At 35.3% G+C, this 23,248-nt stretch overlaps 1 protein-coding gene across 1 annotated transcript; it reads left to right on the top strand.

Annotated features, from left to right (window-relative positions):
- The first annotated feature begins 3,761 nt into the window (after window positions 1-3,761).
- On the top strand, window positions 3,762-22,511 carry LOC136813833 (putative extracellular sulfatase Sulf-1 homolog). Its single transcript, XM_067070320.1, is given in 14 exon segments — window positions 3,762-4,282; window positions 8,240-8,427; window positions 8,429-8,565; window positions 13,969-14,292; window positions 14,924-15,058; window positions 16,254-16,301; window positions 17,037-17,263; window positions 17,927-18,088; window positions 18,673-18,942; window positions 19,833-19,997; window positions 20,635-20,777; window positions 21,381-21,512; window positions 21,905-22,098; window positions 22,192-22,511. Coding segments are annotated over 13 exon segments (2,481 nt in total). The 5' UTR covers window positions 3,762-3,861; the 3' UTR covers window positions 22,034-22,098; window positions 22,192-22,511.
- The last annotated feature ends 737 nt before the right edge of the window (window positions 22,512-23,248 follow it).

The raw sequence follows: 23,248 nt of genomic DNA, 5'->3' as shown, positions 1-23,248 counted from the left end.
AAGGCATACGAAGGCGTGCTTTTTCTGTCAATTTTGTCATTTTCTACATTCTCTCTATTTTTTGACTGATCGATGTCATTTTAATTGTTCTATTGTGTATTTTTTTGCGGACGTGATAGGAAGCAAGTGTCTGGATGATATATTAAATGTTGATTAGTGTCATTTTTCAAACATTCTTGACAAGGAAAATTCTTTTTTCGAAGTGTTCTGTTGATGGATAGTCTCTTATATATGTTCTTGGTTTGGTAACCCAGCTGGCACACAACGTTGTTTCAACGTTCATCTAACGTTATATGGATGTTGTGAACGTTAGATAAACGTTGAAACAACGTTGTGTGCCAGCTGGTAATAGGAGGGCTGGGTTGTTGTTTTTCACAGATGATTAAATTTTTCTTTGATTTTGATCTAATCTTTTCTTTGGTTTTTGTTATATAATGATTCGGTATAACTCTGTCACCAAAATATGTATGGACCTTTTTACCTACAGTTGATGCTCTCTAATTCGATTTTCAAGGTAGCAGAATTTTCGTTGAATAAAGGAGCGCATCGAATAGTAGAATGTCGTTTATGAGAGTTTCTTGTTGACGGTGACTTTTAATATCGAATAATGGAGCGCATCGAATAATAGAACGCCAACTGTATTTAGCAATCTGTATTGTTAAAAACGTCGTGTTTTGTTGTAAAAGTAATTTTGAGTGAATGGGCAGGGCTGATATGAGATTTTTATACTTCTTGATAATCTTTCTGTGTTATTTTTCTTGGTTTCCTAGATTTTAAGCCGACTTTCCTTCCTAGATTCCGGTTTTAAAGAATTCACATCTGAAGCTGTATCTGTATGCTAAATGTTAATCAAAAAGTTTCTGTAAGTGTCACTTCAACTTGGAAATGTTTTATTTTCCCAGCGTTGCTTTAACATTCATCTAACGTTATTCGAACGTTAGGAACGTTAAATGGACGTTGTTTTGACGTTGTGTGCCGTCTGGGTTGATAAAGAAAGTGTATGAAAGGTCAGTCTGTGTCATTTTCTTCTTTTTGCGGTATATTTTTCGTGTCATTTCTCATCACTCAGTCATCTTGTCTGGTGCACGATGACGTCATCTGCAATTTAGCGATATCAAATATTTTGATAAGAATTTTATAAGAACAGTCAGAAGTGTTTAGCTTTATGAAACGACTAAATGGTTAACTCTGTGATGGATTTGAAGGTAAATTTTAGATAGTGGTTCAGAAACGAGAAATCTTTTCTAATTATAATCAAATTATTTGGAGTTCTATGACCGTTTATATAAACAAAATAGGAATATTCTTAGTATTGAGCCTTTTTGAAACCGTTGCAAAATACACGTTTTTTTATAAGAGCAAACTATATAAGAACATAACGCTTTGACGGCTAAAATATTAAGAACAAGTTGAAGTTTCTAAAAGACCTTTCTTAGGAAAATTGACAAAAATACTCACAAAATGGTGAAAATAAGAACATGAGAATCAGAAATCTTTTTTGATTATTGATTAAAAAATGTTTTTACTTCTAGTATCATAGCATGAAAAAGATAATTTGATTGCTTGCATACCGTTTTGAAATTGAGCCAATTATATGATTTTGTTTTTTATACGTCTGAACGATGGATTGTTTTATATGTTATATCTATGCTCAAATCGATGATCGATTTGATTGATTGATTGATTGATATCTGTGGATCGCTTATTTGTTTTTTAACGTTTTTGAACGTTATCTTCTGGACGTCACCGACGTTTTTTCAGATGTTCTGGAGTTTTTATAAGATACTTTAATAATTGGTTATTTGAAGTAATAAAAATGACGTGTTCTTTAGAAAAAGTAACAAAACTGTTTTATTACTGGTTAACGACCAACCAAATCAAATAAGAGCTTGTAAAAACTCCATCTCGTCCCCGTTTTTTCTACGCAATTAACGTCTATTCCACTTTGCGACTTTTTCGAATGTTTTGAGCCCATGTTTTCGGGCTCCAAGCATTCGATTTTTTGACGTCACTTTAAACATTCGAAGCTCCTGCAGTATCAAAACAATCGAATTTGCGTCAAAACACTTGAAAGGCTTCTATTTTTCGAAAATCGTCAAAGTGGAACTCGCTAAGAAACGAGATGAAAAATCCCGGTTTTTAGTGAGGTACTCGCTACTTCTGTAAGGACATCTGAAATTTTTGAAGCCTTCGTTCGTTCGTTTTTATATTATTTTGACCATTGAAGCTTTCTGTTCTTTATATAGTTTGTTCTTAGATAACGATCATATACCTTATCTGGGAAAAGAAATGTCGGGGGAAAGTGAAGAAAATTTTGAGGGGGTGACGAAATTTTTCCCCGACGAAATATTTCCCCGACATTTTATCACCCGACCAAAACTTGTACCCAATTTTTTATTCCCGACTAAAAAGTTTACCCGAAATCTTATACCGCAACCAAAATTCGAATTTTTTGAAATTTTCGTCGGGAAAAAGTGACGAATTTGAAATTTTAGTTGGGGAAAAGTGACGAAAATGCCTCTAGGTGACGAAATTTTTCCCTGACGAAAAAAAACCGACTAAATAAAACTCGGACATTTTTTCCCCAGATAAGGTATACATACCCCGCAACAATTATCGTATTAATTATCATAGAACACCCATATTATTACTGTATTACATTCGTATTATAAACGATTCCAGACCTAACTACACTTGCTAAACATCTAATGATATAATTCTAAAATCAAATTTCATCTATAGAGATTTATTCATCATCAAAAATATATCAGAAAGGCTTAGGGGAGGATACAAAGTATGTCTTTTAATGCGATTTCCATTTTGTAAGATTACAATGTATTAAATTCAACGCGTCAAGTCGTTTATGTTTTGAAAGGACTGAACACGAGTAGAGAAAAAGTTTCTTTTCACGAACTCATATTTTTTTGATTTTGGGATTTTTGATTGCTTAACAGAAGTAGAATAATTTCTTCCATTGAAAGCGCTTTTATTCGGAGATTGCGGGAATGGAAACCCGCGGTTAAACTTTCCAGATTTACCTACGGCCATGCTTATACAAACTTTTTGACTTTTTGTCTTATGGTGTCTTAAAGGCACGAGAACACGAGAGGTTTTTTTTCGCGTTGGGGCAATGCAACATGCTCCACCCCACCAACCTGAAACGCTTTCTCGTGTCTCCACCCTATTTTTCTTTTATTTTTGTCTCTGGGTCATTGGAGCAAAATTAATTCGAATCAATTTTGCTCCATTGTGGACAAAATTAGCGCGTTGTTTGGGCATTTCCCTCACTTTTTGTCCTATGAGACAAAAAAAGAAACCATGGGACACACACTTTTTTTCTTGTGTTGGTGGGATGGAGCATGTTGCATTGCACCAACGCGAAAAGAACTTCTCGTGTCCCCAAGCCTTAAGTTTTGAGATTATTGAATTTGAGTACACTTTTAGACTCTGGATGAATGGAAAAACGTCCGGATAAAAGGTACTGTATCGGCCTTATCCAGCAACATGTTCGTTCTGTAAAGACATCGGATATCGGCAATCTATTTTTCAAAGTTTTTTTTCAAAATTTCCAATTGCGAAAGTTGCAAAATTGCATGAAGTACTAGTATTGTCTGTCTAATAATAGCTTTGACCTTCGCCATTACATATTTCATACAACGGATGAAATCGTTAAGCAGGACACTTTAATGTCGTCTTAATTACGTCGTCATGACTTAATTTTCGCTTTCTTTCTCTTTATTTTGCAGAAGAAAGAACCACGCATAAAGGAAATCATCCATAACCTGTCCCAGCACACAGCTTAGCTTATCAAAGAGATTTTATGAAAATCCTTATTGGAAGATAAAAGAACATTTATTAAAGATGAAGATATTTTCCTCCGAAACTGTAACGAACTTTTTATATATAACCTGCGTTTTACTTGCGCTACTCATACCCAACACAGATGGACGCCGCGGTCGCCGCAGGAAATTTAAACGTGGCTACCTTAGTAACCGACCAAACATTATATTCATAATGGCGGATGATCTTGACGTCACGTTAGGCTCGCCTGACGTCATGCGAAAAACGAACGTTCTTTTACGCCAACAGGGCGTGACTTTCAAAAACGCCTTCACGACGTCGCCCCTGTGTTGTCCGTCACGTTCTTCGATCTTGACCGGTAGATACACCCATAATCATCACGTGCATAGCAATAATAAGAATTGTTCGGGCCCTGGGTGGATCAATAAAGAAGAAAAAGAGACCATGGGTGTTTTCATGCAGCAAGCTGGTTACCAGACCGGTAAGTGTGATTCTTTATATAGAATGTTATGTTAAGTGGATTGATTTTCGCGAATTGTGGCTAGTTTGCGTAATTTTGTCCATCGTTTTGATTAGTCCCCCCTGAGAGGGAGAACTCGCATCAGCCGACACCAGGGTATCATCTGGTGTCAATTAGTTACGTAAATAAAGCATGGAATACACGGGGACGAGGTTGGGTAAGGATATATAACAAAAACTCTAGCTTGGCGATGAAGCCTTCTTACGAGTATAATTGATCCTGTTTTTAACCCCTTACATAAATCACACCTCTCCTATTGGAGTTTATAGTCAGGGGCTGAGCCAGGTCAACCTATACACTGTATGTAAGCAACATTTTGATGAACTTGATAGTTTGACGTCAAACAGTCAAAACTCTTGAGTTTGTGTTTATAAACCATTTCGGCTTACTTTACCGGCCTAGTCATGCACTTAAATCAGTCAAACTGATGCGAAAAGAGAATTTTTGAGAGGGCTTGAATATTTGGCATTTTTGTTGTTCAGTAAATCACAGTTGAAGTGACATCGTAAGATTTTTTGTCAACATCGACAGAGGAGTATCACTTAATGTCGATTTTGAAATCCACAAAGTCTTAAAATGTTCTTAACTTATTCTTAAAATTTTGGTCATCGAAGCCTTATGTTCTTATATACTTTCTTATTGTAGAAAAAAGTGTATTGACGGAGGTCATCATTTAATGTTGATTTTAAAGTAGTTCTGGATTTGAATATGTCAGGTCAAAAAATATTTTCTTGTGTTAGTCACCTTGGAAAACTTCGTCGGGGAAAATTTTCGTCGGTGAAAATTCTCGTCGGGGAAAAATTCGTCACTTGCTGGTAGTTGGTAAACGCATTAAGGCCGGGGAAAATATTCGTCACTTGTCCAAAATTTTGTCACTTTTCCCCGACGAAGTTTTCCCCGATAAGGTACACAAAAATGATAAAACACATATTTTTGACTCTTGTTAGCACCAAAAGCGCCAAGTATGATATTACGGACGGCCTCATCTGACCGAGACCACACACAGAGTATATTATGCAAAGTAGTTTATCTTAAGTGCCCCGACTTTTGATAAACACGTAGCAGGGCATTACCAAAACTTCCGGCCTTCATAAAGCATCAGTCAGAATAGAAAATCGAGGAAAAAGTGCTTTAAATTTGAGATATAAATAGGTCTTAAAGTTTAGCTTTAAGCTGAACCGGATAAATTCTGTATAATTTGCCGATGCACGTTTTTTTATAAGAGTAAACTATAGAGAACATGAGGCTTCGATTGCCAAAATGTCAAAAACAATATTAAGGACATTTTAAGGCTTCCCGGACATTAAAACACCCGAAAATGGATAAAAATACTCACAAAATGAACAAGGCTAGAATATTTTAAAGCCTATAAAACTTCAAAAAGTTAAGAACACCCAAAGGCTTCGAAAATGTGGATGTTCTTATAAAAGAAAGCATAAACGATGACACGATTACGCGTGCCTTAAAAATGGATGATTTTTCAGACTATAGGTAACACAAAGAAGCGCATTGCATCAAATGATGTACCCTACAGTTTAATTCAAGCTACCCTGCCTTTTTAAAGATCTTTGTCGGAAAAACAAAATACACTGAACACTCGCTTATTCGAACTTTCTATAATTCGAATCTCTCTGTTATTCGAGCTGATTCTCATCAAAGGATAAAACATTTTAAATACTCATTATAATTCGAATCTTTCTCTAATTCGAAAGAAAAATTTTTTCCCCTTGAAGATCGAATTAGAGAGAAAGCTAACTGTGACAAGATTTTGATATTTTAAAAACACAGACTTCTCAAAATGTATACCTTAAATGAAGAAATTTTGGCGGAAAGAAAATTTGGCGGATTTGGCGGATTTGGCCAGAATCCGCCAAATTAAGTTCCCGCCAAAATTTATTTTTTCCGCCATCCGCCGAATTAAATTCCCGCCAAATTAAACTTTTTTGAAAATATGATCTCTTTTAAGGTGTTTTTGCATTTTTTTTGCTGTTTTTACGCCATTTTAAGGATAAAATTTTCAGCAAACGCCAAATTAAATTCCCGCCAAATTTAGTTTTTTCGTCCATCCGCCAAATTAAATTTCATCTAAAAAACTTTTTCGGCCATCCGCCAAATTAAATTCCCGCCAAAATTTCTTCCTTTAAGGTATATGGAAAGGGCTCATGTATTATTCATCGGTTTATCGAGATTTAATTAAAATGACGTCATTTCTCATCAGATTAAACTGTTATTTTTTCGTAAAAATTAAATTTGAGATGTTTTTCATATGCGGAAGGAACAGGAGTGAAAATCATTTATTATGTGAGAAATAAAATTCTTTAAAATCAAATTTTCGTCTTTATCTAGTTTTAATTTTTTTCAAGGTCCTAGATGTTAATGTTTGGTTGTGTGTTGCCAAGGTAACAAAATCAGAATGTCTGATTTTTTTTAGACGTAACGGGACAGTATTTTAACACAAGAAAAAAAATCTTATTTCTTATTGTCAGAAATGTCTTTTTAAATTATAACAAAAATAAAACAAAATCAGCTTAAATCGTTTTTAATCTTATTGCAGTTGATTTAAATTTTCTGTCAAAATTCTTTGATAGACAACTGGGTAGGTCCTATAAGCAATGCTTTGAAAGCACAAAGTTACGACACAACAACCTTAAGATTTATTAAATTTTCTATCTGTTTTAGCACACATTTAAATGGTCAATATTTCCACAATTTTCATGCTTTTCGGTAACCGGAAAATTAGGATGAAATTGGGCGATACTGTGCCATAGCTTAGGGCCCAAGCATTGATTTCAAAGACCCGAAGGTGCTAGATCCGAAACCACAGATTTATCAAGCCCAAATGACTAGATGGCGTGCTTTGGCTGAAAAGTGTGCCGTATCTCGTTAGGAAATCCTACCTAGATCACGTGACATTACAATTTCAGAGCTTGACCAATCAGAAGATTCGCGGGTTTATGAAAACAATAGCAACAGTATCTTTCGCAATATTTTTTTTGCCTGTGATGGCTTAAAGCACGACATCTAGCCCTTTGGGCTCGCACAAAACGCGAGAAGAGTAGCGGGTGTATACGAAAGATTTCGACACCAGGAAACCTGTCTGTGGGTAATAGCCGTTTAAAGAAATCAAGTGAAAACTATGAATCTGTGTCCAAAACTCCTGGATGGGAAATTCAGAACAAGTGACCCGCGTGTTTTTCAAATAAAATTTCTAAATGCGGGTCAAACTTAATGCTTTACTTTTTCTTGATTCCTCTTTAGCCTAGCGCTTCGGGGCTTCAAACTCAAAGGGCCAAAGTTGCTTATATAAATTTATACTTTGATTTTTTGTTATGGTTTGATGGAATTTCATACTGTCAATCATCCCAAGTATAATCAAATTAAAGTATTAAATGTTATTGGAAATTGCATTACCGGTTTGAGAATGTTTTGACTTTGCTTGACGCTCTCTTAAACTTGTTCTTAATATTTTGGCCATCAAAGCCTTATTTGGCTTCTGCTCATCCTCTAGCGAAAAAAAAGTTTCTTATATAGGAAGAACAGTCGACGCTCTCTAATTCGATTTTCAAGGGGAATCTGATTTTCATCGAATAAGGGAGCGTAATTTATAAGAGTTTTTCGTTGACAGGGACTTCCTATATTCTCGAATAATACATAGGGCGTATCGAATAGTAGAACGTCGAATTGGAGAGCGTCGACTGCATATCCATAGGGGTCTGTGATTCAGACTAAAGCCTTGTGTTTTTTATAGTTTATTCTTATAAAAAACGTGTTTTCCTGAAATTCACGCCCAACTCGTCATCATTTGACATTTTTCTTTTCAGCTTATTTTGGCAAATACGGGGAACTTTTTTCCCGATATTAAAAAAATCGGGGAAAATTTCTGCTTAAATTAAAATAAATTGTATGTTTTAATTTCAGCGTATTTCGGCAAATACTTGAACAACTACGATGGTGGGCGAGTGCCGCCCGGTTGGGACCACTGGAACGCGTTGCGTGGCAACAGTCGTTTCTATAACTACACACTCAATATCAACGGAAAATTGAAGAGGCATAATCACGAGTATAAGAAAGATTACTTCACGAATGTCATCACAGATCAAAGCACGCATGGACTATTTCACAAAACATTCCCTCAAAGCCAACGATAAACCTTTATTCATGGTTGTCTCACATTCGGCCCCTCATGGTCCAGAAGACGGGGCCCCGCACCATTATGACAAATTCCCCGACGCCAAAGCACCAAGGTAAATTATTATTTTTTAATTAATGCTCTCTATTTCGACCACCAGATTTTGATTGGGGTCAAATCTGACGTCCTTGAATTAATGTTCTTAGCTTTCTCGGAAACTTCAAGCCCACGTTAATATACCAAGCGAGTTGATGAGCGATTTCAGTTTTTTTAATGAGCAAACTTCGAACAAATCCGTGAATTTACGGTAATACTTTTTAACGAAAATTGTATTCAAAATTTGGGAATAAAATAGTAATTTTATTACAATTTATAAAAACATGGTGCCCGTTTGCCGAAAAACCAAGAATAAACAAGGAAAGTCCGAGCAGACATGGCATCTTGATAAAATGTTGATGAGACTATTAAAACACCCCTGTGTCACAGACCCTGTCACAGAATTTTGTTAAGGCATGCTCCTGATGAGGACAACAAATACGATTAGTCTTCAATAACACCGAGAGAAACTTCCGTTGAAGATGAAATTCCACCATACTATAGCTTAATCCTTTAAATGCTCAATTAATCAATGCTTATTCGTTCATACCAATACCATAAATAGAAAAACTGAAAAACATCAAAAACCAATATCCGTTGCGAGAAATTTCTTCAAAAGGCTTCCCAATTTTTTGGAATTTAAAATCAAACGCGCCGTAATGACATTAATTTCCACTACTTTAAACAAATTATTTCTTAATAGAGCGCTGTTTTGAGTAATTCATTACAGCCTCTATTTCCTGAATGACGTCATTGTGTTCAATTTGAACGACCAATCAAATTCAAGTGTTGCCCAGACTTCCGCTTTAGATTAAGGAAACTCATTAAAATCATGTTTTAATCATGTTACTAGCTAATAATTTTTCAAAAACGTCAAAAAACGTTAAAAAATAAAAGCACGACTTTTTTGTCGCACAAAACACGCAAAATAAAAAAAAGATTTGCCGAGCTTTATAATTGTATAGGGTGAATTAAAAAATATATTATATGTCAACTCCTTTTGAGTGATAAAAAAATAATGATAAAAAATCTAAATTTGACCTGCTTTCTGTAGGACTGTTAATTCGCTTAGGACCTTACTTTGGTTATTAGAATAACGGTAAACTAGTCGTTGAAAACAGACCCATATACAAAAAATTCAAGCCCCAAATAAAAAGAATCGAAGGGGTGAAGTTGCGTCTCTTTTCTGAATTTCAACGACTAGAAGCTACTTCCCTCAAAAAACGTTGTTTAATTTTACAACTTTTTTTAGGTTTTTGAGAATCCATACAACTTTTTTGACAAAATGATATTTCATAGTAACATTGAACATGGGAACATATGAATAAATGAGCATGTCTAAAAACGCAATAAACAGAACGAAAAATAAATGCAATCCTGCACGGGTCAGACATACAGAAATCTGTTTGTCTCTCCTTACGATTTTAGGTGAAGAAAAAAAGGCGTTGGAAGTAGCTTCTAGTCGGTTATTTTCCTTTTCTCTCACGCGCGCTGAATATTTAATTAGTGTTTACATTATTTGATTGACAGTTTTATTATAAGGTTATAAGTAATAACCGACTAGTTACTAGTCTATAGGACTGTTAATTCGCTTAGGACCTTACTTTGGTTATTAGAATAACGGGGCTCAAAAAATCATCAAGAATAAGAACAATTTAAGGACAATACCAAGCCTGGAATTGTTTAATTTCAATCAATCTAAGAGGAGGCAAAGAAGCAATAATACAAAGCCTAAAACCTTAAAAATACTAAAACGTTGTCCCTGAAAATGAGAACAAGATCAGAACAATTTCAAGCTTAAAGTATCATATAAAAAAGAAACAAAATAAAAACAGAGGGCCTCAACAAAATTTAACATGTTCATTTAAAAAGAACAAGAAGCCCGTTGGGCGTGAAGGCCCAGCGAAAAGTAACGTGTTGAAATCGAGCGTACAAAACAGCAAATGTATGACCCCGTTGACATGGATCAAAGTGAAGACAGGAAAAAAATTTTCAAAATAACCGCGGTACTTCTCATTGGTTATACGCTTGAAATTTTATTGAATGGTCCCCTACCAACCGGGACTACACAGGCGAATAAGGCTCATCCGGTTGAATACTCTCCTCGGGTACCTAATAGCTGGGGGTTTTGGAATAAGCGGGGGGGGGGGGGGTGGAAAAAAAAAAAAATCTCAAAACTTAATAAGTGGGGGGGGGTTGAATAAAAATGTCTGTGGGGGAAAACTTTTGAAAAGGAGGCTACATGTTTTTTTATAAGCATATGTTTTTTGGGAAACAAGCTCAGTTATGCTTAGAGATATTTTAGACTCAGGCTTGAAGTATGTTTATCATATGCTTATTTTTCCAAAAAATTCGAGTCTCCAATTTTTCCAAAATCTGTCATTGCTATACATGAGGATAGGGAAATAAGTAATGACACTAAGATTTGTCATTACGTTTTGCAATTGAAAAACAAATTTTCACTTACACACCTCAAAAGCAAGCTCAGTAATATGCTTGTATTATGCTTATTTTTTAGACAAATTTAGGTCTTGGTATGCTTATAAACGTTATGCTTATAAAAAAACATGTAATACAGCAGAATTAGGACAAAAGAGGGAACTATTAAAAACATTTTTGCAAAGATCAATAAGCGGGGGGGGGGTTGGAATAAGAATGTCCTGGGTAGAAAATTATTTTCGAAAAATTTATTTGCGGGGGGGGGGGCAGCTATTAGGTACCCAAGAGTACGAGTTTCAAAAATCGTCAATTTTTTTACCCAATTTTTGCCTTTACATTTTTGCCTGTAACGTCAGTCTTTGGCCAATAAAATATTTTACCAGGCCTTAGCAGCAGACCCCCCTCGCGAAAATGTCTTCAGCTACATTCAACTTTCCAATAAAATTCTAGCCTGGGTATCCAGACTCAAAATTTCAGAAAAAAACAACAATACAAAGTTTCTAAAGTTTCGGTGTAACTAAAAAAGTCGGGTACAGTTTGTTTGATACTGCCTGTGAGTGAACCCTTGTTGACAGACTATCAAAACATCAGCCACATTTTATAAAGGCTACTTTCCAGCAGCCATTTTGTTTAGAAATGAACCTGTGTTTTCATTTTGTTTATCTTTTTTCACAAGGTCAGCTTTTTCCATAAATTATGCGCACCCATAGAAAAACTGGAAAAATATAAAAAAATCCCGCAAATATTCTGCTTAGTGAGTGGGCGCTTTTTAACGAATAAGGTGCACTCACCTGCAATCACATATGCAGGGAGAAATATCCCTGCAGGCATGTTAATTGGACCAGACGGTAAACCAGAAACTAGACGGTGAAATAGTTTACGGTCTGCATATCCAGGCTAATAAAATTAATGTGGTTAATGTTCGAGTTAACAATTAATGTGACAGATCCAGAAATGACCATTTTCACTGTTCATGCATATTGCAACCATGAAAAATGTTCCAATCTAGTTCAAATTTACCCATGAGATGCATTTAAGTGTTCATTAACAGATTCCAGAATCAGTTTATATACTTCATACTTTAAATAATTATGTGATCGATGTGAGTCGAGTTTGAAACCGACCGACCGTTTTAATGCGACAGATCCAGAAATTACCATTTTATTTAATGTGTAGAATCATGAAAAAATTCCCAATCTTGTTAGTCTCCATTAACATATTCCATAATCAGCTTATTTGAAATAATTCTGTGTCGAGTTTGAAAAATCAAGCCACCGCACCTTTCGTCAATCGAGACAGCATCCAGAAAAAATAATTTTCACGCACGCGTAGCATCATGGAAAAAGTTCCAATCTTGTTCCAATTTACACATGAGCTCCATTTTAGTGTCCATTACCAAATTCCAGAATCAGTTTACTTGAAATAATTATGTGTTGGGTTTGAAAATCATACCACGTCCCACCACTGTTGTACTGACCGTTGTTAACACCGACAGATCCAGAAGTGACTTTTTTCTTCTGTAGCATCAAGAAAAAAGTTCCAATCTTATTCAAATTTACACATGAGCTGCATTTCAGTTTATTTATTTCTATATCAGAAGCCATTATTTCCTAAAAATAAAGTCTTTTTGAAAACAAGAAACTAAAAATGAAAGTGATTTAAGGTAGAATTTCACTCATAAAACTTTATGAAAACTTGAGCAAAGACTATAAGATATGGCAGAATGTTGAAAAAGGTTTATAAAGAAAAACCTTCACAAAATTTCTTTGATTTGAAAATCTCTTGACCACTAAAAGCAAAGAAAATGTTCAAGAAAGTATGAATCAACCTCCTCCAGTCCTCGCTTCGACCGCCATCTTGTTTTGTTTTGAAAATTGTTTTGAAGGAGCGCGGAATCAGAAAATATATCTTTTATAGCCAGTATCCAACTTTAGCAAGCTTTTCCCTATCCAGACGGCAAAATGTGTGGTACTGGTTTTAAGCGCCGTTTCTACCAAAACGGACGGACAGACACACACACACGTACGAACAGAACGTTGCAAATGAAAGGCCCACTCGCTTAGCGCTGGGCCAATAAGAGTTTTAAACATTTGCCTAAAACTACGTAATTTTATTTTTACAGACACTCGTTTAAAAAGTTATGGAATACAAAAATATCAGCTGGGTTCTTCTCGCCTATTTCCGAGTTTCAAACGCAAAGGTCTTAAAAATACTAGGTAGAGCTTTTTTACAAACTAGAGCCCTTGAAGCAAAATAATATCTTAAAATAATGGTTGTTTTTACTGCTGAACCATGAAATATAAAGGCTTAAATAGGGTAAGAGAAACTCAACATGTCCAATATTTATAATATATATCTAGTGGTTTAGAGAGGCCAAAGTTATCTTAATGGGCCATTCCATTTTATATCAATAAAGGGATGGACGAACATTTCCAGGGTGTAATTTGAGAAAAATTTACAGGGGGTCTAAAAGAATGTTTTTTTCATTTTTCCTTTAAGGTATGAAAAGAATTTTTTCAAAGGCTTTTTGCGAATTTTTCCATTTTCCAGGAGGTATCCACACATCTCCAAGAAATATTTTTTGATTTCAAAAGGTTCGTCCACCCCCCTGTATGGAAATTTAATGGAATGGCCCAATACGCAATGATGAATCATCACAAATCATTTTCTAATAATAGAGAGGAAGTCATTTCCTAAATTAAATTTGTAATATTTTTTTCCTTTTTTAAACGACATTCCTTATTCTCTCAAAAATATTATTTAATGCACGAACGTTTCACGAAATTATCTTGAGGACGTTGAGGTTTCCGTTATACGTCTGACTGTCTGAACGGGCGGACAGACGGGCGTGCGGGCGTCAAATTTGATCAATCAAGTATTCGAATTCTTAAATAATTAGAAATTTTATTGATAACTTATAACCCATTTCATTCCAAATAACCAGGTTTTGAAGCATACTCTCTATTCTTTACCTGTATTTCAGGCATCCTAACTACAATTTCACTTCACTCGATAAACATTGGATCATTCGAAACACGCCGCCTCTAAATAATGTGACGTCACAATTCACCGATGTTCTACATCGTAAACGGCTGATCACCCTTCTCGCTTTGGACGATGCGATCGAAAACCTGTTCATCATGTTAATGAAAACAGGACAACTACACAACACTTATGTGTTTTTCTCATCTGACCATGGATATCACCTTGGTCAGTTTAACCAAGTGAAAGGGAAATCACAGCCGTACGAATCCGATATTCGAATACCATTGTACATGCGAGGACCGAAAATTCCCAAGGGAGAGGTGTAAGTTTATTTACGTATTTTAGAGTAAGATTTCCCAGATGAGATGAAGTTTTTATAAGATACTTTAATAATTGGTCATTTGAAGTAATCAAAATAACGCTTTCCTTAGAAAAAGTAAAAAAGTTGTTTTATTATTGGTTAACGACCAACCAAATCAAATAAGAGCTTGTAAAAACTCCATCTCGTCCCAGATTTCTCTTCTAGAACTAAGATTCCACTGGCTTTCCCGGGATAGCTGGCATAAGATCAGACATTTTTTTCTAAAAGTACGGAAAATCTTGTGTTGAGGGAGAAAACTGCCTAACTTTCCGAAGCTTATTTTTCAACTTCCTAGAATCTGTTTTTTTTACCGCTAGAAAAGTGGAAGTAGAATCCTAACCCAAGCGACGGTATTGTTCTATGTCGAAAATGTTCAAAAGGTACCTAAAGTTGTCAACTGCGCTGATTTAAATTGAGAGGTTTGGGATCGTAAATCCTCGGCGTAATCAAAAATTTTTTTAATATTTGGGCCAAAACACGAATTTTAAATGGTCTCAATTTCGAATCTTGAATCAAGCTAACACTATAAGGCCGAAGCGAGTTATTCTTACGAAATCAGAATTGTCATTAAACATGTTCTTTTCCAAAACAGGAGAGAAAAAATTGCATTAAATATTGATTTGGCGCCGACCTTCTTAGACATTGCAGGCGCCAAACCGAACAAAATTATGGACGGAACAAGTTTGATGGATGTGGCCGTCGGAACCATTTATAACAGCATCAATGGGTAAGTTTGTTATAAATATATTACTTTCTTCATAATAACTCTCTTTGTTTCAGTGTCTTGCTTGAATTCACCTTCAAGTCCAGGACAAACATCTTACACATTTTTATAAGAACATGCAAAATTGTTGAAGCCTCCGGATGTTCCTAACTTTTTTTGAGAAATGTTCTTATTTTCACCATTTTGCGAGTATTTCCTAAGAAATTTGGCTTTTTGTAGCCCGTGAAGCCTTGAAGTGTTCTTAACTTGTTCTTAATATTTTGCCCATCGAATCATTATGTTTTTATGTCATTTGTTGTGCAAGCCTATCAGATGATTTATTCATCATTTAGGGTCATTTTTTCAACTAGTTAAAAAAGAAAAAAGGTTACTAATTTCAATAATGAAGTATATAGGGCCATTTCCGTCTTTAAATTCTGCATAAAGTTCATCAAAATTTCAAGAATATATGCTAATTTGCTGTATAAAATTCATCAAAATTTCAAGAATATATGCTAATTTGCTGTATAAAATTCAATCAACATTTCAGAATATATGCCAATTTGCCATAAAATTCATCAAAATTTCAAGAATATATGCTAATTTGCTGCATAAAATTCATCAAAATTTCAAGAATATATGCTAATTTGCTGTATAAAATTCATCAACATTTCAAGAATATATGCTAATTTGCTGTATAAAATTCATCAACATTTCAAGAATATTATTCTAATTTGCTGCATAAAAATTCATCAAAATTTCAAGAATATATGCTAATTTGCTGCATAAAATCATCAAAATTCAAGATATATGCTAATTTGCTGTATAAAATTCATCAAATTTCAAGAATATATGCTAATTTGCTGTATAAAATTCATCAACATTTCAAGAATATATGCTAATTTGCTGTATAAAATTCATCAACATTTCAAGAATATATGCTAATTTGCTGTATAAAATTCATCAACATTTCAAGAATATATGCTAATTTACTGTATAAAATTCATCAACATTTCAAGAATATATGCTAATTTGCTGTATAAAATTCATCAACATTTCAAGAATATATGCTAATTTGCTGTATAAAATTCATCAACATTTCAAGAATATATGCTAATTTGCTGTATAAAATTCACTTTCCGTCGTATTCGAAAAACCGTGCTTTGACCACAATTCTCTTTTAATGTCACTAACCAGTTTATTTTTGTTTTACGATCAGGCGTGTTATGAAGCCCATATGGAAAGATTCGTTTCTGGTTGAAAGAGGGTAATAATTTTTTGTATGTTTATCGTGTGTGCAAATAATTTAGTTTTTGAATATAATCTTCAATGCCTGCATTTCAAATCAAAAAGGGTTTTTAGGTTTCGAGGGCTGTGATCTGAAAAAAAGGAATTATGAATTTTACGAGCCTAATTGGGACAAATTTGTCAAACTTCGATTTTCTAAGGGGAAAAAGTTGTAAATTTCCTAATTTCCCGACCGTGAGCGGAACTGATATTTAATTTTCTGGTTTTTCGTTCTCTTCACTCTCAAACTCGATCAAACTCGTAGTGAGCCCCTTAGCTCGACTAATTATCGATCTTGGCACCAGATTTTATAGTAGACGGAAATTTGTAAAATCGCTCGATTTTTTTAGTCAAAGCACTTGTTATGCATTTTTGGAAAGTTAGGTACTGAAATCACCTATACTCGCAATATATCTCTAATCTTGATTTTTTGAGAGCTTTCCAAAAGTATATAACAGGTTTCCGTTTTCTCAAGCCAAAATTTTCATAAATTTTTGACCCTATGATTTTTGCCTGAGATCGTCACACAAAATCGCACAAAGTGTCCGAAATAAAATTGGCAACCAAGTTATTTTGATTCCCCTACCCCTTAGCCTTCCAAAACTTTATAACAAATGCTTTGACTAAAAAAATTGAGCGACCTCAAAAAAACGAACAAATTTCCCCCTACTATTAGGTTTTCATGAGGTTTTACATTTTATTCGATCTCTTTCAGAAAATTGAAACCGGTCGGCTTGAACGAAACTAAATCTCAAGAAGTTGATACCTTAATGTTTCCCTCACTGCGTAAAATTCAGAAATTATGTTTGAAATATGGATATCCTAAACCCCCATGCACACCTGAGAAGAAAATTGTTTGCTACTCAAGCGGCAATCAGATCTATGTTCAGAAATGCTCTGTGGAAGTGAGTGAAACCGAACGATGTTCCTGCACAAGAGATGGTTAGTAATAAGGTTATATTTCTAGCGAACGCAAACGGGAAATGTAATAGGCTTGTGCAAATACTGAACGTGATTGGCTCAACCTCAATAACCTATTACATATCAAAATAATCTGCAGTGGAATTGAAAATGACTTCAACTTTTGATAGACTTCACAGTTAACCCTCTCTAATTCGATCTTCAAGGGGCCAAAAATCTTATTCAAATTCAGTAGCGTAGACAGGTGGGGCGCAAAATTTGTGTAAGAGAGCAGACTTTTATGACACAGTAACTTTCTATTCATAATATAAAAAGATAATTACTGTGTCATGAAAGTTTGCTCTCCTACACAAATTGTGTGCCCCTTTTGCTTACGCTACCGAAATTACAGAAAGTATTTTGTACTAATCTCTAGTGGAAGGGACAAATATTAATTATAGAAAGATTCGAATATGAGAAAGTTGACTGTACTATCTTATCGGAGAAAACTTCGTCGGGGAAAATTGACGAAATTTTGGACAAGTGACGAATATTTTCCCCGACGAAAATTTTCCCCGGCCTTAATGCGTTTACCAACTACCAGCAAGTGACGAATATTTTTCCCCGACGTAAATTTTTCCCGACGAAAATTTTCCCCGACGAAGTTTTCCCCGATAAGGTATTTATTGGTTTTCATTCTTCTAGAGAAGACAGAGAAAACGTTAAGCGAGGCAGAAGAGAATCGAGTCAAATCATTATTGAAACAACTTGAACAACAGTTCGAAAGATTAAAACGAAGAATCAAAAGACATGGTCTCCGATATTTCAAGAACATTCTCAAATCAAAACAAGAATTGCTTCAACCGGGTAAGTACACCTTAATTTTTTTATAAGAACATTAAAAATTTTTGAAGCCTTCGGATGTTCTTAACTTTTTGAGTTTTAAGCCTAAAAATGTTCTTAACATGCTAACATGCTCTTGATTTTCGAATATTTTGTGAGTATCTTTGTCCAATAAAATATGGGGTTTGAAATGTCTAGCTTTATGCGTATTTAAAGGTTTGTTAAACTGCCACTGTGTGGTTTCGGGAAATTTTAAAAATTAGGAAGATGAAATTTAAATGGGGGTTTGAGACCCCCTTTGTATATTATTAGCGAGATTATGTATCTAGAGATCTCTACGGCTACAGTTAAAGTGGCGAGGGAAATGGTGAGTAAGGCAAGTAATGGCGGGTGAAAGCAAGTTCGATATTTGACGTACGGCATGTCGACTTTGCTTATACGGTGTTTTGGTGTTTTTCCCGTACAGAACAAAGTAGACAACGACATGTCGCCTTTTGTGACGACCCGTACGTGCAGCCCCGCAATCGTAGCCGTAGAATATCTCTGATACATAATCTCGCTATTATTTAACCGTATATAAAATTAACATTTTCATTTTTTTTCACTAGCAGTGAAAGGTCAGCCATTAAATTTGACGACGTCAGCAAAACAGAAAATCAACCTCATCAACCAAACACTTGCAACAATTTCACAAAAACGAAAATTAGAAATGCTGCTAGACAAACAGATCGAGAGAAAACTTCAAGAGTTGGAATACTGGCAAAAACAACGCGAAAAGTTGACGAAAAATCGTAATATTAAGAAAAAATTGGAGAAAAGATTGACGCAAAAGATTTACAAAGAAGAACAGTTTAATTTGTTGATCAAAGAAAATGATGGTAAGAATATTTGTTCCTCCTTTTTGTCTCATTCTTGACAGTACACGTTTTTTTTATAAGAACATCCAAAAATTTTGAAGCTTTTTAGTTTTATAAGCCTAAAAATGTTCTTAACATGTTCTTATTTTCCCCATTTTTTGAACATTTTTGTCCAGTTTCCTAAGAAATTGGGTATTTTAGAGTCTACAGTACAAAGCCTTAAAATGTTCTTAACTTGTTCTCAACGTTTTGGTCATGAAAGTCTTATGTTCTTATATAGTTTGTTCTTATAAAAAAAACGTGTGAAATAAGAATTAACAACAGTGTACAAAGTTCTTCCGTCCCAGACAGATTTCCATGCCAGAGAAGCTTCTCCGTTTCCAAATCCGGCAAGATTCTATAAAATTTAAAGATTCTTTGCCCAATTTGTCTATTTTCCTCTGAGACAAAAAAATGCTTTTACCACTGTTAAAGGTTTCATTTTCCATAAGTGTTCCCGTTTTATATCAGACTCATATTTCATATCAGGACAGTGTCTACCTATTGTCATATTGTGCTGATATAAGCAAAGAAGTGTTTCTTTTCCTCTTTCTGACAAATTTTGCTTGCACATCCGGGTCGATCCAATGTGAAAAAGCTAGTAAATTAAAATTGTTGAGTAAGGGGCCATCCATATAGTACGTACGCAGTGAAGGGGGAGAGGGGGTTTAGCAAAAGCGTACATCTATTGTTTAAATGACATAATTTCTATTGTTCTCTGCGTACAAGGGGGGGGGGGTATCAAATTTTTGGAAAATCTTTGCGTACGTACTATATGGACGGCCCCTAAGCAAACGATATCACTCTTATTTAAAAACAAAACCTTTAACAGTATTTTAAACACAACACTTTCTACCATTTCATTTTCACAGAAAGTACGGTTAGTAACAACTCCACTACAACCTCATCTTGTATTTGTGAAAAGAAACAGAAGATCAAGAAAGAGAGAAAGAAAAGTTCCAAAAAGCGAAGAGGATACAAAATGAATTGTTTCTCAATGAGTAAGAAACATTGGAAGACTCCCCCTTATTGGACTGGTAAGTGTTGAATCTCAAACCAAACTCGAACCCAGTCCCTTAGTTCGCTTTTGATGATTTTGATAACGCTCACGAAAGCTGTATCACGTTCCATCAGTAAAATCACAAAGTGATACAAGTGGCCCTGGGTACGAAATTGGTCATTGGTCGAAGTCGGCTACCAAAATGCACATCAAGGGCCAAAATGGACGATATAGTAAACTTGAACCCAGTCCCAAAGTTCACTTCTTTATGATTCTGATAGTGCTCACGAAGGAAACTGTGTCACATCCATCAGTAAAATAAATTGGTTGAGTGGAAGGTACTGACTAGGCTGTTTACAGACAAGCCTTTTTTACATTATTTCGTCGCTGATGTAATAGGGACCAGCGTAAGCGATCGGAATTAAATTTGGGCCGGGCTTAATATGAAAAAAGTGGAGCCTTGGGGGTGAAATAGCCTATACTAGACGCCACCCGCGTTTTTTTACGCAATTAACTAAGAAACGGGGATGAAAAATCCCGGTATTTGACGAGGTGCTCACTAGGGTAATAAGAGCAAGCGTAAAAAGGGCTGATAAAGTGCTTCATTGAACGATGTTTTTTTATACCAGTTGTCTTCGTTGACTTGACTCTTTTTCAATCTTGTATATTTCCAGGACCAGAATTCGTAGCATGCACAAACACAGCGAACAGTACATACTGGTGTTTAAGAACCATCAATTCCACGCATAATTTCCTCTACTGTGAATATTGGACAGGCTTCGTGGAATACTTCGATATGCAAACAGACCCTTATCAGGTATTTTTTCTCAATATTTAGACTGGCACGCCAGTCGGGCTGGAACGGTATCACACGGAAAAAGTGAGCGTAGGAGTTAGGTAAGCGTAGGAAGAAATTTTGGCGGCGGCGGCAAGGGCTGAAAGCAGCAATCAGCAGCCTCTCACCAACCTTTGCTCGTTGTCCTAGCAGCTCCTATTCTAGCAAACGCCTGCCGCCTTATGTTCCCGCCCTCTGACATGATTAATTAACAGACTAGCTTTCTAGTCTACTCAATATTGCGCGTACTTCGTCCTTCATTCTTTTGTGGCCATGGAGGATAACTGGTGATATACAGATGAATTTTTTACTTTTCTAAAGAAAGTAGACAGGCTCAGTGGAAGCGAGGAGACTGGGAAGACTTCAGCATCCCCACTTTTAAGCAAATGATATATTTTTCTCAAATTCCTACCAAATTTTATCTCATTTTTAGCCCTCAGCCTCCCCATTTTTACGGTTGTTCCGTCAGGCCTGGGATTTAGGATTCGACCACAGTCCACGGATTTTTTTTTCTGTCTTTTATCTTGATTGGCTGAGGCTCAGAATCGGACGGAAGTATTGATTCTATTTTCATTTTTTTTTTAGTTGTACAATAAAGCTGACAACATGACGGCTGACTTTCAAAAGGAATTGAGTTCACAACTGCAATATATGAGAAAATGTCGTGGCGCCAAAGAATGTTTCTTGAAAGCTTCTCAATCTTTCTCTGTTAGAAGGGTAAGAATTAATGTTTTTTTCTCAAACTGTCAAAAAGTTTGGTTCAGTTTTCCTATAGAGGATTTTCATGTTTAGTATAGTTACGTAATTCCCGCCATTATGGAAGCAAATCGTTGCTTCCAAAATGGCGGAAATAATGTAACTTTAAAAACCTCTATATTTTATTCTGGAAAATAGGGATGATTTTTGAAGAATTAACAGAAAAATGTCTATTCAAATTACAGAAATTATTTTATACTAATTTCTAGCTGAGGAAACCAATATTTTAGTTCGAATTATAGAAAGATTCGAATAATAAAGCCCGAATTAGAGAGAGTTGACCGTAGTGCCAAACCTGCCTCTGCGTCCTTAACAATGTGTATTTTTCATCATTTTTTCTGATTTTTCTTCAGGACATGCTACGAAAATGGCGTCGCTACGAGCGGAAAAAGAGACATGGTATATTCGTTCGGGGACCTTTTATTCGCGACTCGACGGCATCGCGAGAAGGAGCCAGAAAGATTAAAACCTCAAAATCTTAGCGGTGAAAGAAGAATTTTTGGTGAGAAGCAGGTAGAAAAGTAGTGATGAAGTGAAGACCCAGCTGGTACACAACGTTGTTTTAACGTTCAAATAACGTTATTTGGACGTTATGAATGTCAAATGGACGTTGTTTTGACGTTGTGTGCCGGCTGGGGAGTATCCAACCATGGAAGTTTCTCTGATGGCTTGACCAATAACAGCCATGATTGTCAGTAATTCGTAAATATCGTTGGAAAAAAATACAAAAAACTTACTTCAAATTTGTAATTTTTATTTAAATATGAAAAGATTTGAGTGCGCATGTCTAATGTGTATTAATGAAGAAAATATCCCTGAAAGGGACACGATAGATTCAGTAGACTAACTAATTATTGTTTTTTTATTTTAAGTGAGGAAAAACATGACCCTTTGTAAATAATTTTTTTTTTGAAAATCATTTTTTCCTTTCAGAAATAAAATTTTCTTTTAAACTATGAATGATGACAAAACCGAGAAATATTTTGTGTTGGAATATTATGAATTTGTAATATTCTTGAAGTAACATTTATACGGAAGCACCCAAAAAAGACCGGGCGTTTGCCACATTTTTGAATTTTAAACACTAAAACTATAGTGGCAAAACGTCCTGGCTATTTAGGGTGCTTCCGTATAAGACATTACGTCATGAATATCATGGATTGGAGCATTATGAAAATGCAACTATAAGGAAAAAAAACTTCCGAAAATTGATGACATACATTATTTTTAAGCCAAAATCAATTTTTGCCAATTGTAGCTTACGTCATCAAAAAATCGATAAAGATTCATAATATCTAAGGACCTTTCTCGCAATTTTATTTCATAATACTGCGCATGCGTAATTTTCAACCGGTAGTGGATATTTAATGGCTAGAACCAATTCAAATAATCCGGGAGGGGTGGACTCACTTTTTCGGTCGGGGTTGTGGAGGGCCTAAACCATTTTTTTGATTAGACGAAAATGTGACGTTCTTTAGTGACGTATTGTGACGTTCTTTAATGACGTATTTGTCGCTTATTGGGTCACTACCAGTTTGGGTCAGGGTTGGCCTCGAGAGTCACAGCTGAGTGCCCTGGACCCATTTAGAGTCACTTTAGGGTCAATTGGACCCACTGACAAATTTGAAAAACTTCGTTTTAGTAAGATTTTAGATTGCTGCGAATAAGGTCCTTTCTTCCCCTCCTATGTGTCATCA

The sequence above is a fragment of the Clytia hemisphaerica genome, unplaced genomic scaffold (genome assembly GCF_902728285.1).
Source record: "Clytia hemisphaerica strain Z4C2 unplaced genomic scaffold, Clytia hemisphaerica genome assembly, whole genome shotgun sequence".
NCBI classification, from domain to species: Eukaryota; Metazoa; Cnidaria; class Hydrozoa; order Leptothecata; family Clytiidae; genus Clytia; species Clytia hemisphaerica.
The sequence above is the reverse complement of the archived record's forward strand: the minus strand, read 5'-3'. Positions and strand labels throughout refer to the sequence as shown.